Source organism: Salvelinus fontinalis, chromosome 11 (genome assembly GCF_029448725.1).
Source record: "Salvelinus fontinalis isolate EN_2023a chromosome 11, ASM2944872v1, whole genome shotgun sequence".
NCBI lineage: Eukaryota > Metazoa > Chordata > Actinopteri > Salmoniformes > Salmonidae > Salvelinus > Salvelinus fontinalis.
Genome location: NC_074675.1, coordinates 27,630,572 through 27,653,040, shown reverse-complemented (window position 1 = coordinate 27,653,040; position 22,469 = coordinate 27,630,572). Strand labels below are relative to the sequence as shown.

The following is a 22,469-nucleotide window of genomic DNA, read 5'->3' as shown; positions in this document are numbered from 1 at the left end:
TTCGTGAGGATGGCATCTACCCACAAGGACTGTTTAACACAACCATGTTATGACCGTGTTATCCAGGGGCTAACAGTGTGTGGCTTGGCAGAGTTGGCAGAATGACATCAAGTGAGTGCAATAAAGCTGTTTTTAATGAAGCCTAGGGTTAGCCTATAACAAAACCTAGGAGAGCCAGTTGGTGCTAACAGCTACGCCACCTAAGGATATCATTACAAATGCTAGGAGACAAGGTGTAACTGCTAAGCTAACATGACATACCAGAAACTTGGGACTGATTTTACCTGGTGTGATCTGTGGGAAGTGGGAACGTGATCAAAGCTCAAACACTGGGGAATGATTAGTCACATCTGATGTGGCTCTAGGGGGAAGGGAGGACACAGGGATGAGCAAACAAGTGAACAAATAGGCTAGCAGGTAACATACAATTGAAGTCGGAAGTTTACATACACTTAGGTTGGAGTCATTAAAACTCGTTTTTCAACCACTCCACAAGTAATTTTTCCAACAATTGTTTACAGACAGATTATTTCACTGTATCACAATTCCAGTGGGTCAGAAGTTTACATACACTAAGTTGACTGTGCCTTTAAACAGCTTGGAAAATTCCAGAAAATGATGTCATGGCTTTAGAAGCTTCTGATAGACTAATTGACATAATTTGAGTCAATTGGAGGTGTGCCTGTGGGTGTACTTCAAGGCCTACCTTCAAACTCAGTGCCTCTTTGCTTGACATCATGGGAAAATAAAAAGAAATCAGCCAAGACCTCAGAATAAAATGGTAGACCTCCACAAGTCTGGTTCATCCTTGGGAGCAATTTCCAAACGACTGAAGGTACCATGTTCATCTGTACAAACAATAGTACGCAAGTATAAACACCATGGGACAATAGAGCCGCCATACCGCTCAGGAATTAGACGCGTTCTGTCTCCTAGAGATGAACGTACTTTGGTGCGAAAAGTGCAAATCAATCCCAGAACAACAGCAAAGGACCTTGTGAAGATGCTGGAGGAAACAGGTACAAAAGTATCTATATACACAGTAAAACGAGTCCAATATCGACATAACCTGAAAGGCCGCTCAGCAAGGAAGAAGCCACTGCTCCAAAACCGCCATAAAAAAGCCAGACTACGGTTTGCAACTGCACATGGGGACAAAGATTGGACTTTTTGGAGAAATGTCCTCTGGTCTGATGAAACAAAAATAGAACTGTTTGGTCATAATGACCATCGTTATGTTTGAAGGAAAAAGGGGGAAGCTTGCAAGCCGAAGAACACCATCCCAACCGTGAAGCACGGGGGTGGTAGCATGTTGTGGGGGTGCTTTGCTGCAGGAAAAACTGGTGCACTTCACAAAATAGATGGCATTGTGAGGGAGGAAAATTATGTAGATATATTGAAGCAACAACTCAAGACATCAGTCATGAAGTTAAAGTTTGGTCGAAAATGGATCTTCCAAATGGACAATGACCCCAAGCATACTTCCAAAGTTGTGGCAAAATGGCTTAAGGACAACAAAGTCAAGGTAGTGGAGTGGCCATCACAAAGCCCTGACCTCAATCCTGTAGAAAATTTGTGGGCAGAACTGAAAAAGCGTGTGCGAGCAAGGAGGCCTACGAACCTGACTCAGTTACACTCACTCTGTCAGAAGGAATGGGCCAAAATTCACCCAACTTATTGTGGGAAGCTTGTGGAAGGATACCTGAAATGTTTGACCCAAGTTAAACAATTTAAATGCAATGCTACCAAATACTAATTGAGTGTATAATATACTTCTGACCAACTCAGAATGTGATGAAAGAAATAAAAGCTGAAATAAATCACTTTCTACTATTATTCTGACATTTCACATTCTTAAAATAAAGCGGTGATCCTAACTGACCTAAGACATGGAATTTTACTCGGATTAAATGTCAGGAATTGTGAAAACCTGAGTTTAAATGTATTTTGCTAAGGTGTATGTAAACTTCTGACTTAAACTGTACATAGATATGTACGTAGACATAAGCCTAACCAATTTTTATTTTCACTACACAGGGGTAGAAAAAGTAGTGAGGAATCTTAGACACCTCCTTACCGGTTAAAACTCAGACACCGGTAGGATTGTCAAATGTTTGCCTGCCGATAGTACTTAGCACCTCTGAATAGTGTGTCGGCAGTCACTCTCTTTTGTGTTCACACAGAAAAGACCTTGGAAGTCATCAGCAACTCAGCCTTGTTAGAATACTCCAAACCAGAAGGTGGCAGTAGCGTTGTTTGGCAATGCATATCAGTGCATATTTCTGGGGTATTTGAAAAAAGCCACAGGATGGGTTTTCAATACTGTCAAAGCTATTTCTTTTAAATTTTTCAATAACACTTGAATACTTGTGTCTACTTTGAGTTATTACCTGCAGTCAACTTGTGCAACACCTTAGGAGATAAAGCAGATTGCGTTTTTCATTTCACCTGTCACATTATTTTCAAATATTAAGCTTACCATAGTTCCCCAGAACAGTTGAGCCAGTCATGTGTTTGTTTGCAAATAGCACAAAGGGAGAAAGCGAGCTGATGAGTCCATAGCGATCTATATCTAATCGACAAGTCTCTGTTGTGCAACGCACATGAGGTTAAGTGACACTTTATGAAATTCATTACTAAATGTTTACCATCAGATACACTATGTATAGGCAAAAGTATGTGGACACGCCTTCAAATTAGTGGATTTTATTTCAGCCACACCCGTTGCTGACAGGTGTATAAAATCAAGAACAGAGCCATGCAATGTCCACATACTTTTGGTCATGTAGTGTATCTATCTTATAATGTCTTTCTGCCAGAAGTCAAAGAGCTCTGGATGAGTTCTGTACCGCTGCCATTTTTCCCTGTGCTTCCTACTAGTGTTTTTTCCCCTCCGTTCTTCTCCAAAAAAATGTTTTATTTAACTAGGCAAGTCAGCTAAGTTTTTTATCCAGAATCGATTCGTGTACACATGCTGCTCTTCCTTCAGAAGAACATGCTTCACAACTTTGTTCATTTGCACAATTTCTCTTGTTCACTTTCGCTTGTAAATGTTCACACTCACTGAAAATTACATTTGGTAACTGCTAGCTATGCTTGTTTAACTTTATAAACTGGATTTGCCTGTCTTGAAATGAGTTTAGTTTTCACTCGTTAGCATTTAGTTAACAGCGTCTATGTGATTTCACTAGTAGTTTGTTAGCATTCTGGTAATAGAGGCCCAATGGGCTTTTCTCTTCATATTTAAAGCCAACTTGTGTGCTATACCGGTAATACCATAAATCCCGGTAAGAGAATAAGTACGATATGACAATTTGAAAACCTGGATACCGCTCAAGCCTAGAAGAAACTATTTAATTAATTCTCCATAATCCCATACGGCCAGTGACAGCCCATAGCGAAATGTTTAGCTATTTAGCTAATGTTAGCACATTACCTAGCTAGCACAACATGGCTATCTTGGTCACTGCACTAACTCAGCAGCTAATATAGGCAGCTGTTTCATGGACACTAGCTAATTCATTGTGATTTAATAAGTTGTTAGCTAGCTTGGAGGAAGCATTTACTGTTGTGTGCATTGCGTCTGTGCACGTAGCTAGCTAACGTTGCATAGCTTACATTGATATGAAGTGTGACTAACTTGTACAGAGAAAATGCCCTCTTTTCAACAACAAAAGTGTGTTGGTTCCTGCTCGCTGATTGGCTCAAAGTCAAGATGTTGGCCACTGATAGGCATTGCAATTCCACAAGTACAAATCGGTAGGTTCGTCACTACCGGGTCAGTACGCAGCAGGTACAGCTTTTGTTCTAGCAAGAGAAGGGACGGCCTCCACTGTGGTAAGTACATATCGGCAGACTATCAGCGTTGAGATTCTCGGTGGGTTCCATGCTTTAAAGCCTTGTTTCAAAAGGCCCTAGCCAAGCCTTTGAAATATGAAAGCATTGGGCTATATCAAGTCCTTTGATGTAGACCTATACGTGCAGGAGAGAAGTAGGCCTAGGCAAGCTCCCATTGAGCAGGGAGAACTACAGTAGGTGAATGGCTTTCATCTGGCAGTGTTTCCCATCATGAGGAAGACCAACGGGAAATCATTTGTTCTTGTAGAGTCAGCTAAAAACGCAGCCTGAGTCCCAAATGGCACCCTACTTCCCTATATACTGTAGTATTTTTGACAGGGCTCTGGTCAAATGTAGTGCACTGTTGTAGGGAATAGGGTGCCATTTGGGACACATCAACAGTCTCACCCAGCCAGAAGCAGTCAGCCAGTTCGATATTGTCACCTTCCAACCAACCTGATTTGTGAGTGACCCACAGTCTGTACTGGCAGGGGGAGAGGAGGAGGCGGCGGAGGAGGGGGAACCCGGGGAAGGAGGAGGAGAGGACCGAGCACGCCCCCATTCTTATCGACGGGGCTGCAGTGGAGCAGGTTGAGAACTTCAAATTCGTTGGTGTTCACATCACCAACAAACTAACATGGTCCAAGCACACCATGACAGTCATGAAGTGGGCACGACAAAACCTATTCCCCCTCAGGAGACTGAAAATATTTGGCATGTGTCCTCAGATCCTCAAAAAGGTTCTACAGCTGCACCATCGAGAGCATCCTGACTGGTTGCATCACTGCCTGGTATGGCAACTGCTCGGCCTCCGACCGCAAGGCACTACAGAGGGTAGTGCGAACGGCCCCGTAAGTACATCACTGGCGCCAAGCTTCCTGCCATCCAGGACCTCTATGCCAGGCGGTGTCAGAGGAAGGCCCTGAAAATTGTCAAAGACTCCAGCCACCCTAGTCATAGACTGTTCTCTCTGCTACCACATGGATATAGACTTGGCGCTCCGGTACCGCTTGCCAAGAGGCTTCCAAACAGCTTCTACCCCCAAGCCATAAAACTCCTGAACATCTAGTCAAATGGCTACCCAGACTATTCACATTGCTGCCCCCCCCCCACTCCCCTCTGCCACTCTCTGTTATCATCTATGCATAGTCACTTTCATTAACTCTACCTACATGTACATACTACCTCAACTAACCGGTGCGCCCGCACATTGACTCTGTACTGGCACCCCCCTGTATATATTGTTATTTTTTACTGCTCCTCTTTAATTACTTGTTGCTTTTCTCTTATTCTTCTCCGTATTTGTTGAGACTGCACTGTCGGTTAGGGGCTCCTAAGTAAGCATTTCACTGTAAGGTCTACACCTGTTGTATTCGGCGCATGTGACTAATAAAATTTGATGATGAGTCAGAAATGATGACTGGACTCTATGTGGAGGTGGGGTTTCTAGCCACAGTGCGTAGAGATGGTACTGGGTTAGCCAGGTAGGTGCGTAGTGAGGGTGACGTCTAAATTAAGAGGCGGACAGTGAATTGGTCTTTGGGACCGTAATAACAGGTTGCGCCTCTTGATAGTCAGATTATAGACACAGACAGACACATAATGTAGATCAATTGCTTCATTATGTGCAAGAGTGGATGGTGTGGAGGGTTTTACTGTAGATTGTCACACAGTAGGCTGACACACAGCATCCAGCTGAATGATGACACTGTGGAAACAGAAGCCTGCAGGGACTGCTTCAACCGCAACATGGATCAACGAGTTTACGACACACACATGCGCACACACCTTGTGTGCTCAGGTTCTACATGCCGATAAAGTGTGACCATTCAGTGCGAGCGCTTAGTGCACACAGGCGCTTCCTGTGCATTAATGCAGTATCAGGCTACTCCAGCACTGCAGTCCTGCAAATCAGATCAAGGCGCTTCAGCTTAGCAACAGGACTGACTGGGGCTGAAGACCAGTAAGCTTACACTAACCACACTGGTGCTGCTAAGGGAATATCATGTGGCTGAAAGGCAGGTTGAGAGGGAGAGAGAAAAGTGAGAGAGTAGAGAGAAAAGTGAGAGTAGAGAGAGAATATAGAGTGCAGAGCTAGAATAGCGAGAGAAGAGAGATAAAGGGGGGAAAAAGGCCAAGGATTCAGAGCAGCAGACACTCCTTCAAATGAGGAAATACAATAACTTTGTTTCTATTGAACATGCCATACTAATAAAGGCATTTTAATTAATTATATGAAGAGTGCCTTGGTCCTCCTTTCTTTTTGAGGAAATACCATGGTTGAACATGGCCAGTGGTACAACTACACGGGACAAAAAAAAAAGTGTGCCTCTGGTGGATTTGGTCTGGCAGAATGCACTACTCCATAAAAAGAACACTCTCAAAAATAAATATTCTTATCCAAATATGGTGCAAAATATTTAAGTGTAATTTTACCGCTATATGGAAGCGAGGTTTGGGTTTCAACCTATAATTACGATTATAAGCATTGGGAGAAAAACCCAATAGAAAATCTATATACAGAACTCCGTAGAATTATCCTAAATATCCAAAAGAATGTACCAAATAATGCATGCAGAGCGGAACTCGGACGATTCCCTTTAATTGTAAATATAAAGAAAAGGACAAACATTTTGGCACCATTTGAAATTAAGCCCCAAAACATTTACAAATCAAAGCACTGAGCTGAACCCTGAAAAGATTCCCCTATGTCAGCTGTTAAAAACACGAAACAACCGTATTATCCAAACACAGGGAAATCAATTAAATTATTACAGAAATTAAATCCTCATAAATCCTCATATAAAAATTAACAAAAACTCTGAATAAACTAAATTGCTATTTGGCCCTCAACAGAGAATACAAATTGGCAGAATATCTCTATTCTGTCAGAGATACAAAACAGAGACAGATCCTGAACAAATACAGGCTCAGCGATCACCAATTGGCTATAGAAAAAGGGAGAAACAAAAAGAGATGGCTACTCAAAGATGAGCGTCTGTGTGGTCACTGCACGACAGGAGGTGGAGACAGAGATGCACTTTTTCCTCTACTGTGAGAAATATTCCCAAATAAGATTATATTTTTTCAAGACATTATCTCAATCAAGTCCCAACTTCTGTGCATTTAAAAATAACAAAGCTGGGAATTATTCTGGGTGAGGGAGAAACTGTAAATATTACTACCAGATATGTATATGATTGTCATCCCATGACCATTAATTCCTGAAGTATTTACATTGTATATAACTGACAGTAATACATAGTGTAACCATCATCCATGTTGTATTTAAATTTATTAGCCATTATTTTTTATGATCATATTTTTATCTAATTAAATGTATTGACCACAGATTACACAATACAACAGAAGAGAGCGAGCGAGGAGAGAGAGGGCGAGAGAACGAGAAGAGAGGGTGAGCGAGAAGAGAGGGTGAGCGAGAGGAGGGTGAGCGAGAGGAGGGTGAGCGAGAGGAGGGTGAGCGAGCGGAGCGCGAGAGGGGAGCGCGAGAGGGGAGCAGAGAGCGCGAGAGGAGAGCAGAGAGCGCGAGAGGAGAGCAGAGAGCGCGAGAGGAGAGCAGAGAGCGCGAGAGGAGAGCAGAGAGCGCGAGAGGAGAGCAGAGAGCGCGAGAGGAGAGCAGAGAGGAGAGCAGAGAGCGCAGAGAGGAGAGCAGAGAGCACGAGAGGAGAGCAGAGAGCGCGAGAGGAGAGCAGAGAGCGCGAGAGGAGAGCAGAGAGCGCGAGAGGAGAGCAGAGAGCGCGAGAGGAGAGCAGAGAGCGCGAGAGGAGAGCAGAGAGCGCGAGAGGAGAGCAGAGAGCGCGAGAGGAGAGCAGAGAGCGCGAGAGGAGAGCAGAGAGCGCGAGAGGAGAGCAGAGAGCGCGAGAGGAGAGCAGAGAGCGCGAGAGGAGAGCAGAGAGCGCGAGAGGAGAGCAGAGAGCGAGAAGAATAGTGAGAAGAGAGGGCAAGCGAGAAGAGAGAACTAGAAGAGAGGGCGAGAGAGAGAGCGAGAGGAGAGCAGAGAGCGGAGAGAGAGAGGGGATCCTTTGGCAGTGTCCTTTGTCTCTGGTCATCTAACAAACAAGAAGAATACGCCAACACACACACACCATTATCTCAGATATACAGACAGGGACGTACCCTAACATACACACACACACACCCTAAGGAACTCAACCGTAAACTGAACGTGGATGGAATAGGACTGATGTTAGAACGTTTTCGTGTCGTTTGAGCTGAATCAAATCAGTCAACCATGTGACGTGGGTAGGTTATGTTAAAGGAAAGCATATTACTCAGTGCGAGGCCATGAATAGCTTATGCCTTAGGGACGATTACACAACATATTAGCTAACTGTGAAAGAAGGACCCAGGATATATCCACATAACACTGAATCCTGTTGAAAATGTAAAGGTTTCGTACAGGTAATGAGGATAGCAGATGCTTTATAGATGTTATAGTTTGTGTGTGCATATGCGTGTGTGACAGTGCAGAATGAGGTGTACTGACTAGTGAGATATGGCAGAGAACACTACAGCTCAATCCAACAGGTCCTCCTCCCTGTCACTGAAACACTGTTGCACGTTAAATGGATCAGCACCACACTGAGTAACATCTGGAAGCTGTTATAGAGGTGTTCCTACACACACACATTTAACAGCTTATTCTAAGAGAATAAAGATGGAGGCAGTGGCACACATTGCTCCTCCTCGGCCATTTATTGATTCTACACGCTCAGCTAAACCCGGAGAATAGACACCCTGCTAATTCACCACGCAGATAAGACACACACACAGACACACTGATAGTGGGTGCCAAGGTTAATCATCGACGAGCAGGTGAATGGTGGCAGAATGGCAGCCAGCTAGATAACACATTCACCATGGCAGTCCTCCCGTCTGACCTAAGTCATAAGCTCCACACCATTTTAGTCTATTAGAACAACAGTAGGGAGCTACACCATTAGATTATCCAGCGCCATGACTGTAACCAGAAGGACAAACATAACCAAACTTCCAACCTCCAGTCGGGAAGAAAGAAAATAAAGATAAGGAAGAGAGGGAAATGTACACACACGAAGGAGCTCAACCGCAAACTAAACGTGGATGGAATAGGACTGATGTTAGGTCGTTTTCTTCTCTTTTGAGCTGAATCAAATCAGTCAACCATGTGACGTGATAGGTTATGTTAAAGGAAAGCATATTACTCAGTGCGGGGCCATGAATAGTTTAGGCCTTGGGGACGATTACACAACATATTAGCTAACTGTGAAAGAAGGACCCAGGATATATCCACATAACACTGAATAATTGAATCCTGTTGAAAATTGTATAGGTTTTGTACAGGTAATGAGAAGGATAGCAGATGCTTTATAGATGTTAGTGTGTGTGCGTGTGTGACAGTGCAGAATGAGGTGTACTGACTAGTGAGATATGGCAGAGAACATTACAGATCAATCCAACAGGTCCTCCTCCCTGTCACTGAAACACTGTTGCACGTTAAATGGATCAGCACCACACTGAGTAACATCTGGAAGCTGTTATAGAGGTGTTCCTACACACACACATTTAACAGCTTATTCTAAGAGAATAAAGATGGAGGCAGTGGCACACATTGCTCCTCCTCGGCCATTTATTGATTCTACACGCTCAGCTAAACCCGGAGAATAGACACCCTGCTAATTCACAAAGCAGATATGACACACACACAGAGACACATTGATTGTGGGTGTCAAGGTTAATCATCGACGAGCAGGTGAATGGTCGCAGAATGGCAGCCAGCTAGATAACACGTTCACCATGACAGTCCTCCTGACTGACCTAAGTCATAAACTCCACGCCATTTTAGTCTATTAGAACAGTAGGGAGCTACAGCATTAGATTATCCAGCGCCATGACTGTAACTGTAGCCAGATGGACAAACAGACCGAACCTCCAAACTCCATTCAAAGGAAGGGGAGAGTAGGGGGATCATGGCGTACCTCTTTTAGGCAGCTCCTGCAGGGCGATGGTATCCCCTCCCCCGTCGTAGGGTAGATAGGGATCAGCCTCGGTTGAGATATCGTCCATGGTTGACTGACAGTCGGTCGCTAAACTAATTTAGCTGTCTCACCGCGTGTTAGCTCCTCGTCGCTAGGCGAACTGCTTATCCGGGAGCAGCCTCCATGTTTCGAACAGCCTCGGAGAGACTTACTGTGTGTGCGTCTATGTGTGAGACAAGCTGTCTTTTCTCCCCCCCTTCGTCTTTCTCCTCCCTCCCTCCCTCCCTCCCTAATTCCCTCTCTTTCTCGCTCTCTTCCCCTCCCTCTCCACTGCAGCAGCTGACTGCTAAGGAGCCGGTGATGTCATCGCACGACGAGCTGCAAGCCTGGTTGGTTGGTTGCTAGGGGAGACGACTGGGCTGGGGAGCAGGCAAGGTAGCTTTGGAATGGAACCGTCTATTATAAGGAGGATGGGGGGGGGGGGGGGGGGGGCAGAGGGAGGAGCGATAATGCGTAAGAATGCAGAGCGATCAGGCCAGGCTGGCAGAGCCTGTTGAAAGGTGTGCCGGTCGGTCTGATGCATAATATTAGCACTCGGCCTAATCTCTATTCATCAACGAAGAATAAAAGGCTGTGGTATACAGTAGCATATCAGTACTGTAGTGCTACGCCAATATTGATCTGTATTGAACGCTATACAGTCAATGACTCTATTAATTTGCTGCTTGCCATGCATAACTAATTAATATATGTGTTGGTGCACAATCATCAACAAATGAAAATGAACAGCGTTTGTACAGACATATAACACACTGCAGTACTACTAAAATCAAATGTTGTGAAAGCAAAAGCCACAGCATGGGAGAGAGAGAAAAATCCAGAACATGGCATTAACAACCACCATAAACATGTCAGTGAGACCAGTACTGAGACTGACTCTCTCTTCTTTCCACAAACACTTCCTCTCTCTTTCTCTCTCCCAGACAGGATATGAAACCATTTGTGAGATTTCATCTGATTGTTCATAGCTATGTGTCATGTAACAAGCAGTACACTGTCACATTTGGCAATGTGGAAGCTCCTCATAAAAATGTAAATGGTAAAACATTGAAAAAGTTATCCTTTTAGATAAAACTATACTAAATATATTCACGTCACCAAATAATTGATTAAAACACACTGTTTTACAATGAAAGTCTACAGTAGCCTCGACAGCACTCTGGAGGGTAGCACCATGGTGTAGCCGGAGGACAGCTAGCTTCCGTCCTCTTGGTACATTGACTAAAATACAAAACCTAGGAGGCTCTTGGTTCTCTACCCTTCCATAGACTTACACAGTAATTATGGCAATTCATTATGGCAACTTCCAGAGGATGCTGAGCTCTTGCAACAGAGCTCTTGCAACATGTTGTCCACCCAATCAAAGGATCAGAGAATGAATCTAGTACTGGATGCATAAGCTACAGCTAGCTAGCACTGCAGTGCATAAAATATGATGAGTAGTTGACTCAAAGGGAGAAGGCCAATTGTTGAACACAGTTTTTCAAAAATGAAGGAGAAGCGAAAGAGAGTCATTTTTTTCACTTTCACTTACTTACATAACTAGCTAAATGCAGCTGGCTAGTTTAGTTACTCAGAGGGATGCTATGTTAGCTAGCTGGCTATAACTATCCAACACAACACTAACTCTTCCAAGTCTAGGTAAAATGTTGGTTTTATTAATTTACTGCCCCAGGGCCCACTGGTGTAACTGCCAATGTAACTGACTATACACTGTAACGTTACTCCATGATTGTAGCGGGTTAACTAACGCATTAGTTCTATTAGCTATGTTGACTAGGAAGTTACTTTAGCTAATATGGGGACAACGATGTAGGCTGTGTGTAGCGGTTATGACATGGTTTGGCTTGGAAAGTTTTTTTTGCCTTGTCACATACAGCTGATGTGTTGTTCATTGAAATCCACAAACAAAGGAAAAAGTTGAGAAGAGAAGAGTGCATAGAGGAAAGAAGGAATACAACGTGGCTATGAAAGTGAACTGTGTTAATGCGTGATTAGGGGTGTATTCATTCCGCCGATTCTGTTGAAAAACTTTTCTTAAACAGAACCAAACGGGGATAAAAATACCTGAATTTGTCCAATAGAAACTCTTGTTTGCAACTGTTTGACTAATGATTATTCTCAAGATAAGCTAGATGCAGGCAAGAGTCTGCAAGGCGGTATTGAATGTGTCACTGTTTGTCCATGTGTCTGTTATCTCAAATTTTTCTTTTTACCTGTTTGCACCTACATTGTAAACTTTCATTAATAGGCTAGGTTTATTGAGACTGTCCTACCAATGGGACAGTAAAAACTGCAATATCTTATGTTTCACCGAGACGTGGCTGAATGACGACACAGATAATATAGATCTAGCTGGCTTCTCGGTGCATCGGCAGGACAGAGCAGATACGTCTGGTAAGACGAGGGGCAGGGGTATGTGTCTATTTGTCAATAACTGCTGGTGCGCAATGTCCAATATTAAAGAAGTCTCGAGGTATTGCTCGCCTGAGGTAGAATAACTTATGATAAGCTGTAGACCACACTATCTCCCAAGAGAGTTCTCATCTATATTATTCGTAGCCGTCCATTTCACACCACAAACCGATGCTGACTCCTACTACACCAGCTCTGATGCTCGTTGGATGTGGCAGGGCTTGACAAATATTACGGACTACAAAGGGAAACCCAGCTGCGAGCTGCCCAGTGACGCATGCCTACCAAACCTGCTAAATGCCTTTTATGCTTAATTCGAGGCAAGCAACACTGAAGCATGCATGAGAGCACCAGCTGTTCCGGACGACTGTGTGATCGCGATCTCCATAGCCGATGTGAGCAAGACCTTTAAACAGGTCAATATTCAAAAAGCCGCAGGGCCAGAAGGATTACCAGGACGTGTGCTAAAAGCATGCGCAGACCAAATGGCAAGTGTCTTCACTGACATTTTCAACCTCTCCCTGACCGAGTCTGTAATACCTACATGTTTCAAACAGACCACCATAGTCCCTGTGCCCAAGAAAGCAAAGGTAACCTGCCTAAATGATTACCACCCTCACGCCGGTAGCCATGAAGCGCTTGAAATGGCTAACATGGCTAACATCAACACCATCATAACAGAAACCCTAGACCCACTCCAATTCGCATACCGCCCCAACAGATGACCGCCCCCACAGATGACGCCCCCACAGATGACGCAATCTCAATCGCACTCCACACTGCCCTTTCCCACCTGGACAAAAGGAATAACTACAGTTGAAGTCGGAAGTTTACATACACCTTAGCCAAATACATTTAAACTCAGTTTTTCAGACATTTAATCCTAGTAAAAATTCCCTGTCTTAGGTCAGTTAGGATCACCACTTTATTTTAAAAATGTGAAATGTCAGAATAATAGTTGAGAGAATGATTTATTTCAGCTTTTATTTCTTTCATCACATTCTGAGTGGGTCAGAAGTATATTATACACTCAATTAGTATTTGGTAGCATTGCATTTAAATTGTTTAACTTGGGTCAAACGTTTTGGGTAGCCTTCCACAAGCTTCCCACAATAAGTTGGGGGAATTTTGGCCCATTCCTCCTGACAGAGCTGGTGTAACTGAGTCAGGTTTGTAGGCCTCCTTGCTCGCACACGCTTTTTCAGTTCTGCCCACAAATGTTCTATGGGATTGAGGTCAAGGCTTTGTGATGGCCACTCCAATACCATGACTTTGTTGTCCTTAAGCCATTTTGCCACAACTTTGGAAGTATGCTTGGGGTCATTGTCCATTTGGAAGACCCATTTCAGACCAAGCTTTAACTTCCTGACTGATGTCTTGAGATGTTGCTTCAATATATCCACATAATTTTCCTTCCTCAGGAAGCCATCTATTTTGTGAAGTGCACCAGTCCCTCCTGCAGCAAAGCACCCCCACAACATGATGCTGCCACCCCGTGCTTCACGGTTAGGATGGTGTTCTTCGGCTTGCAAGCCTCATTTTTCCTCCAAACAAAATGATGGTCATTATGGCCAAACAGTTCTATTTTTGTTTCATCAGACCAGAGGACATTTCTCCAAAAAGTACGATCTCTGTCCCCATGTGCAGTTGCAAACCGTAGTCTGGCTTTTTTTTATGGCGGTTTTGGAGCAGTGGCTTCTTCCTTGCTGAGCGGCCTTTCAGGTTATGTCGATATAGGACTCGTTTTACTGTGGATATAGATACTTTTGTACCTGTTTCCTCCAGCATCTTCACAAGGTCCTTTGCTGTTGTTCTGGGATTGATTTGCACTTCTCGCACCAAAGTACGTTCATCTCTAGGAGACAGAACGTGTCTCCTTCCTGAGCGGTATGACGGCTGCGTCGTCCCATGGTGTTTATACTTGCATACTATTGTTTGTACAGATGATTGTGGTACCTTCAGGCATTTGAAAATTGCGCCCAAGGATGAACCATTTTTTTCTAAAGGTCGTGGCTGATTTCTTTTGATTTTCCCATGATGTCAAGCAAAGAGGCACTGAGTTGAAGGTAGGCCTTGAAATACATCCACAGGTACACCTCCAATTGACTCGAATTATGTAAATTAGCCTATCAGAAGCTTCTAAAGCCATAACATAATTTTCTGAAAATTTCCAAGCTGTTTAAAGGCACAGTCAACTTAGTGTATGTAAACTTCTGACCCACTGGAATTGTGATACAGTGAATTATAAGTGAAATAATCTGTCTGTAAACAATTGTTGGGAAAATTGCTTGTATCATGCACGAAGTAGATGTCCTAACTGACTTGCCAAAATTATAGTTTGTTAACAAGAAATTTGTGGAGTGGTTGGAAAAACGAGTTTTAATGACTCCAACCTAAGTGTATGTAAACTTCCGACTTCGTTATTGTTGTGTAATTTTCTTGATACTTTCTGATTTAAATATTCATTTTCACAAATTTATTTAGTAAATACTTTCTCAACTCTATTTCTTGAACTGCATTGTTGGTTAGGGGCTTGTAAGTAAGCATTTCACTGTAAGGTCTACACCTTTTGTATTTGGCGCATGTGACAAATCAAATTTGATTTGAAGCAACCTCATGATGGGTATAGGGAAAATTCAAGTATCATGTAGTAGCCTAAACCATAAATGTTACATTGAACTGGGTGAATGCTGTAATAGAAATAAGGCCATGCTCATGAAAAAAAATCGTCCTCCCTCATCATAAACGACACTGACCACCACTGGCGTACACGTGTGTGAAACTGTCACACTTCAATAATGCAACAACTGTATCAATTCAGTCACTAGAGCGCTGCACATGTAATGTATATTCACACTACCACTTGTTATTATTAAAGGGATACTTCGGGTTCTTGGCAATGAGGCCCTTCATCTACTTCCCCAGAGTCAGTTGAACTCATGGATACCATTTTTATGTCTGTGTGCAGTTTGAAAGGAAGATGCTAACTAGCATTAGTGCAATGACTGGAAACTTATGAGTATCTGCTGCAATGACTGGAATTCTATGGGTATCTGCTGCAATGACTGGAAAACTATGGGTATCTGTTGAAATTAATGAAACTAGCGGATACCTATAGTCTTCAAGTCATTGTGGTAGCATGCTAGCAGATACCCATACTTCCAGTCATTGCGCTAATGCTAACTAGCATTGGCTCACAAAACTACCTCCAACTTCCTTCATACTGCATACATACAAATGGTATCCATGAGTTCATCTGACTCTGGGGAAGATGATAAAGGGCCTCATTGCCAAAATCCCGAAGTATCCTTTGGTATTGGCACCATCAAACCAACCAACTAAGCCCCTACCTGGCTTTCAGCACTGCTCCTGTTGCTAGGTGACGATGGCACAGGTGATGATGTCACCCATCTGGAGCGTGGAAGTAAATCCAGCAGACTGTTCAACAGAGTACCCAATTAACATAGCACCAGGGTTCTACAAATCTAGAACTAGAACCAGTGATGTTTTAATTCCACAGTTTTTAATTCCAATATTCCAATTTGTTTCATTCATCTACTTCCGGCGCCGAGCGAGATGGCAGCCTCGCTTCGCGTTCCTTGGAAAATATGCAGTATTTTGGTTTTTTATGTGTTATTTCTTACATTGGTACCCCAGGTGATCTTAGATTTCATTACATACAGTCAGGAGGAACTACTGAATATACGAGTTACGTCAACTAACCACCGTTCCTACCAGGAATATGACTTTCCCGAAACGGATCCAGTGTTTTGCCTTCCACCCAATACAATGGACCTGATCCCAGCCGGGGAGCCCACGCGACGCCGTAAAAGGGGAAAACGTAGCGGTCTCCTGGTCAGGCTTCGGAGACGGGCACATCGCGCTCCACTCCCTAGCATACTACTCGCCCATGTCCAGTCTCTTGACAATAAGGTCGATGAAATCCGAGCACGGGTAACATTCCAGAGAGACATCAGGGATTGCAACGTGCTCTGCTTCACGGAAACATGGCTAACTCAAAAGACGCTAACGGAGTCGGTGCAGCCAGCTGGTTTCTTCACGCATCGCGCAGACAGAAACAAACATCTTTCTGGTAAGAAGAGGGGCGGGGGGGTATGCCTCATGATTAACGAGACGTGGTGTGATCATCATAACAACACTCAGGAACTCAAGTCATTCTGTTCACCTGATCTAGAACTCCTCACAATCAAATGTCGACCGCATTATCTACCAAGGGAATTCTCTTAGGTCATAATCACAGCCGTATATATTCCCCCCCCCAAGCAGACACATTGATGGCCCTGAACGAACTCTATCTGACTCTCTGTAAACTGGAAACCACACACCCTGAGGCTGCATTCATCGTAGCTGGGGATTTTAACAAGGCTAATCTAAAAACAAAACTCCCTAAATTCTATCAGCACATCGATTGTCCTACCAGGGCTGGCAAAACTCTGGATCACTGTTATACTAACTTCCGCGACGCATATAAGGCCCTCCCCCGCCCCCCTTTCGGAAAAGCTGACCACGACTCCATTTTGTTGATTCCAGCCTACAAACAGAAATTAAAACAACAAGCTCCCGCACTCAGGTCTGTTCAACGCTGGTCCGACCAATCTGATTCCACGCTTCAAGACTGCTTCGATCACGCGGATTGGAATATGTTCCGCATTGCGTCCAACAACAACATTGAAGAATATGCTGATTCGGTGAGCGAGTTCATTAGGAAGTGCATTGACGATGTCGTACCCACAGCAACGATTAAAACATTCCCAAACCAGAAACCGTGGATTGACGGCAGCATTCGCGTGAAACTGAAAGCGCGAACCACTGCTTTTAACCAGGGCAAGGTGACCGGAAACATGACCGAATACACACAGTGTAGCTATTCTCTCCGCAAGGCTATCAAACAGGCAAAGTCCCAGTACAGAGACAAAATAGAATCGCAATTCAACAGCTCAGACACAAGAGGTATGTGGCAGGGTCTACAGTCTATCACGGATTACAAAAAGAAAACCAGCCCCGTCGCGGACCAGGATGTCTTGCTCCCAGACAGGCTAAATATCTTTTTTGCCCGCTTTGAGGACAATACAGTGCCACTGACACGGCCCGCTCCCAAAACCTGCGGGCTCTCCTTCACTGCAGCCGAGGTGAGTAAAACATTTAAACGTGTTAACCCTCGCAAGGCTGCAGGCCCAGACGGCATTCCCAGCCGCGTCCTCAGAGCATGCGCAGACCAGCTGGCTGGTGTGTTTACGGACATATTCAATCAATCCTTATCCCAGTCTGCTGTTCCCACATGCTTCAAGAGGGCCACCATTGTTCCTGTTCCCAAGAAAGCTAAGGTAACTGAGCTAAACGACTACCGCCCCGTAGCACTCACTTCCGTCATCATGAAGTGCTTTGAGAGACTAGTCAAGGACCATATCACCTCCACCCTACCGGACACCCTAGACCCACTCCAATTTGCTTACCGACCCAATAGGTCCACAGACGACGCAATCGCAACCACACTGCACACTGCCCTAACCCATCTGGACAAGAGGAATACCTATGTGAGAATGCTGTTCATCGACTACAGCTCAGCATTTAACACCATAGTACCCTCCAAACTCGTCATCAAGCTCGAGACCCTGGGTCTCGACCCCGCCCTGTGCAACTGGGTCCTGGACTTCCTGACGGGCCGCCCCCAGGTTGTGAGGGTAGGTAACAACATCTCCACCCCGCTGATCCTCAACACTGGGGCCCCACAAGGGTGCGTTCTGAGCCCTCTCCTGTACTCCCTGTTCACCCACGACTGCGTGGCCATGCACGCCTCCAACTCAATCATCAAGTTTGCGGACGACACTACAGTGGTAGGCTTGATTACCAACAACGACGAGACGGCCTACAGGGAGGAGGTGAGGGCCCTCGGAGTGTGGTGTCAGGAAAATAACCTCACACTCAACGTCAACAAAACAAAGGAGATGATTGTGGACTTCAGGAAACAGCAGAGGGAGCACCCCCCTATCCACATTGACGGGACAGTAGTGGAGAAGGTGGAAAGTTTTAAGTTCCTCGGTGTACACATCACGGACAAACTGAATTGGTCCACCCACACAGACAGCGTTGTGAAGAAGGCGCAGCAGCGCCTCTTCAACCTCAGGAGGCTGAAGAAATTCGGCTTGTCACCAAAAGCACTCACAAACTTCTACAGATGCACAATCGAGAGCATCCTGTCGGGCTGTATCACCGCCTGGTACGGCAACTGCTCCGCCCACAACCGTAAGGCTCTCCAGAGGGTAGTGAGGTCTGCAGAACGCATCACCCGGGGCAAACTACCTGCCGTCCAGGACACCTACACCACCCGATGTCACAGGAAGGCCATAAAGATCATCAAGGACAACAACCACCCAAGCCACTGCCTGTTCACCCCGCTATCATCCAGAAGGCGAGGTCAGTACAGGTGCATCAATGCAGGGACCGAGAGACTGAAAAACAGCTTCTATCTCAAGGCCATCAGACTGTTAAACAGCCACCACTAACATTTAGCGGCCGCTGCCAACATACTGACTCAACTCCAGCCACTTTAAAAATGGGAATTGATGGAAATTATGTAAAAACGTACCACCAGCCACTTTAAACAATGCTACCTAATATAATGTTTACATACCCTACATTACACATCTCTTATGTATATGTATATACTGTACTCTATATCATCTACTGCATCTTGCCATCTTATGTAATACATGGACCACTAGCCACTTTATACTATGCCACTTTATGTTTACATACCCTACAGTACTCATCTCATAGGTATATACTGTACTCTATACCATGTACTGCATCTTGCCTATGCCGTTCTGTACCATCACTCATTCATATATCTTTATGTATATATTCTTTATCCCTTTACACTTGCGTGTATAAGGTAGTAGTTGTGGAATTGTTAGGTTAGATTACTTGTTGTTATTACTGCATTGTCGGAACTAGAAGCACAAGCATTTCGCTACACTCGCATTAACATCTGCTAACCATGTGTATGTGACTAATAAAATTTGATTTGATGTCCCATTCCTCTATTCTAAGCCTGGTTCAGGTAGTTCCATTCTGTGCCACTACAGAACATTCCCACAGCTGCCTGTACACCACCACCAGCCCCAACACACAGTGCATATAAATAGCACCAAGCAGACTAACTGACAGGCAGACAGACAGTCAGGCTAACATGCAAACACTGTGTACTGTAGTGTAAAGTCAATCCTACGGGAGGGATACTGACAGATACAGGTATTTACACTTCCTGGACTGTCACCAGGCTTATGCTGATTGGACAGCAAGCTGCCAAACTGGTTCATGGGAATTTGTCCCTTCACTCCCCTGGGCATGTCTTCGCCCAGTTCCTATTTAATTAACATGTGGGCGTGTGTATATGAACCACAGTGGAATGGCCTATTGCAAGTTCTTTCTGTCTGTCTGTGCCAGTTCGTCTTGTTTGTCAAGCTTACCAGCATTTGTCCTGTCAGCTCCTGTCTTTTCCCAGCCTCTCTTTTCTCGTCCTCCTGATTTTTGACCCTTGCCTGTCCTGACCCTGTACCCGCCACCTGACCACTCTGCCTTCCCTGACCCAGAGCCTGCCTGCCTGCCGTCCTGTAACTTTGCTCCACCTCTGGATTACTGAACTCTGTCTGTCCTTGACCCTGAGCCTGCCTGCCATCTTGTACCTTTGCTCCTACTCTGAATTATCGACCCCTGCCTGCCTTGACCTGTCATTTGCCTGCACCTGTTGTTACAATAAACATTGTTACATCACACAGTCTACACTTGGGTCTTACCTTGATACCTGATAGCATGAACTGGCCATGACTGACCCAGCAGACTTGGACCAGCTCCACAACGCCATCTCCTCCCAAGGAGCCACCATTGGTAGGCACAAGGATTTGCTTCGCGGTCTGATGGAAGGCATTGCGGGAGCAATTCCGGGGGTTGCCTACTAGGCAGCCTACCACGACGGTAACCTCCCAGCCCCTCTGTAACCCAGCTGGTAGCAGCACCATCACCCCGTTTCCCGGGAACCCCCGTTACCTCCCCGGAGCGCTACGATGGAGATTCCAGAATCTGCTGGGCCTTTCTCTCCCAGTGCTCCCTCGTTTTCGAGCTGCAGCCTTCTTCGTTCCCCTCGGACCGCTTGAAGATAGCGTACATTATTAAGCTGATGTCCGGGAGGGCACTCGCCTGGGCCACGGCAGTGTGGGAGCAACAATCCGCCGTCTGCCTCAGTCTGGAGGTATTCGTGGCGGAGGTGAGAAGTTTGAGGCTCCGGTGTTCGGGAGAGAAGCTGCCCGGAAGTTACTCCAGTTTCGGCAGGACACCTTCAGTGTGGCAGACTATGCAGTGGAGTTCCGTACGCTAGCAGGAACCCAGGATACCTGGAACCCGGAAGCGCTGTTTGACACATTCCTGCATGGATTATTGTAGGAGGTAAAGGATGAGATGGCAGCCCGAGAACTACCGACAGATCTTGACTCACTCATCGCTTTAACCATCCGGATCGATGGTCAGCTACGGGAACATGGAAGGGAGAAGAGGTCCGATTGCGGTCCTAATTGCTCACTCAGGGATCCCACCTTGCAGCTGATGAACTCCGGAAGTCCCCGGCGTCTACGTCCCCGAGAGGATCCAAGCTTACCCGAGTCCCTCCAAGAGCCTCAGGAGACTGCCGATTCACCTCTTCCCGAGCCGATGCAGCTCGGGAAGAACGCGTACGCAGACTTGAGACCCAGAATTGTCTGTATTGCAGTACTGCCGGTCATTTTGTGTCTACAGTATCATCAAGAGACCTAGCTCATTCGTTGGAGTGAGTACACTGGTGGGTCTTAAAGATAATTGTTCCTCTCCCCTTACTCGCCCCCCTCTCCATGCCACCCTGCTGTGTGGCGACCAGTCCAAGTCTCTCCAGGTACTTATCGACTCGGGGGCCGAAGTGAGTCTCATGGAAGTTACCCTGGTGTCCGAGCTGGGCATCCCCACTCAACCCCTCTCCATTCCCATGGGTGTTAGAGCGCTGGACGGGCGTTCTATATGCTGGTTCACCCACCAGACCACCACCGTCAACCTACGAGTGTCGGGGAACCACAGTGAGACGATCCAATTCCTGCTGGTTGAATCTCTGCAGGTTCCTGGGGTATTGGGATTCTCTTGGCTCCAGCGACACAATCCCTCCATTGACTGGGCTACTGGTGCCATCGTGGCCTGGAGCCTGTCCTGCAACACTCATTGCCTGAAGTCAGCTCTGCCTGCACCGGGGCGTCTTCCTGGGGGCTTGGAAATTGCCCCGGACCCCTCCGCCAGCTCCGCAGAGTACCAGGACCACCGGGAGGGGTTCAGTAAGGCCCGTGCCACTTCGCTTCCGCAGTACCGACCGGTATCCAAGAAGGTCAAGCCTGAGGCGCTGGCACGCTGCTATTGTGCCGCGGCTACACACCCGGAAGCCGAGACCTTCACCCCGGTTCCAAGATCATTAGCTCCTTTGCTGTTTGTCCTCTGTTGCCCCGTACCCTTCGTATGTTTCCTACTTATTCTGTGTCTAGAGTCAAAACCATGTCTGACTGCCTCTTGACTTCTGTTTCTAGGCCCATCCCTCCCCCCCCGTGCCATCGATGGCCAGCCAGCGTACACGGTGAGACGCCTCCTGAGGGTTCGACCACGGGGCAGGGGTTTCCAGTACCTGGTTGACTGGGAGGGCTATGGCCCACAGGAGAGGTGCTGAGTTCCCGCTAAAGACATCTTGGACCCGGCCCTCATCACCGGCACCCCTGACCCTGCCTGCACCTTTGCCCCACCTCTGGACTATCGACCCATGCCTGCCTAGACCTGTCGTTTTCCTGCCCCTGTTGTTACAATAAACATTGTTACTTCACACAGTCTGCACTTGAGTCTTACCTTGATACCTCACAATGTGATGTTTTTTCAATACCGCCAATATCGTTGAAACTATTTCTTTAAAGTTTCTCAAAACATTTAAGTATATTTGTAGCTACTTTTTAAGTATATACCTGCAATGAACTCGTGCAAAACGTTAGGAGAAAAAAGATTGCATTCTTCATTTCACCTATCACATTATTTTATATTATGAAGCTTACAGTAGTTCCCCAGAACAGTTGAGCCAGTCACGTATTTGTTTGTAAATACACTTTA

General features: G+C 45.6%; 1 protein-coding gene across 7 annotated transcripts in view; it reads right to left on the bottom strand.

The window, feature by feature from the left end:
* The window catches only part of clcn3 (chloride channel 3), a 64,584-nt gene that overhangs the window by 18,499 nt on the left and 23,616 nt on the right, over positions 1 to 22,469 (bottom strand). The window contains exon 1 of one of the 7 annotated variants that reach the window (XM_055938219.1): positions 9,816 to 10,086. The exons of 5 other annotated variants lie outside the window; for them this stretch is intronic. In XM_055938219.1, the coding sequence (XP_055794194.1) occupies positions 9,816 to 9,903 (88 nt within the window). In that variant the 5' untranslated portion in view covers positions 9,904 to 10,086. Of the gene's footprint in view, positions 1 to 9,815; positions 10,087 to 22,469 lie in introns of those variants that run through there. One more of the 7 variants, XM_055938223.1, reaches the window with a different exon arrangement.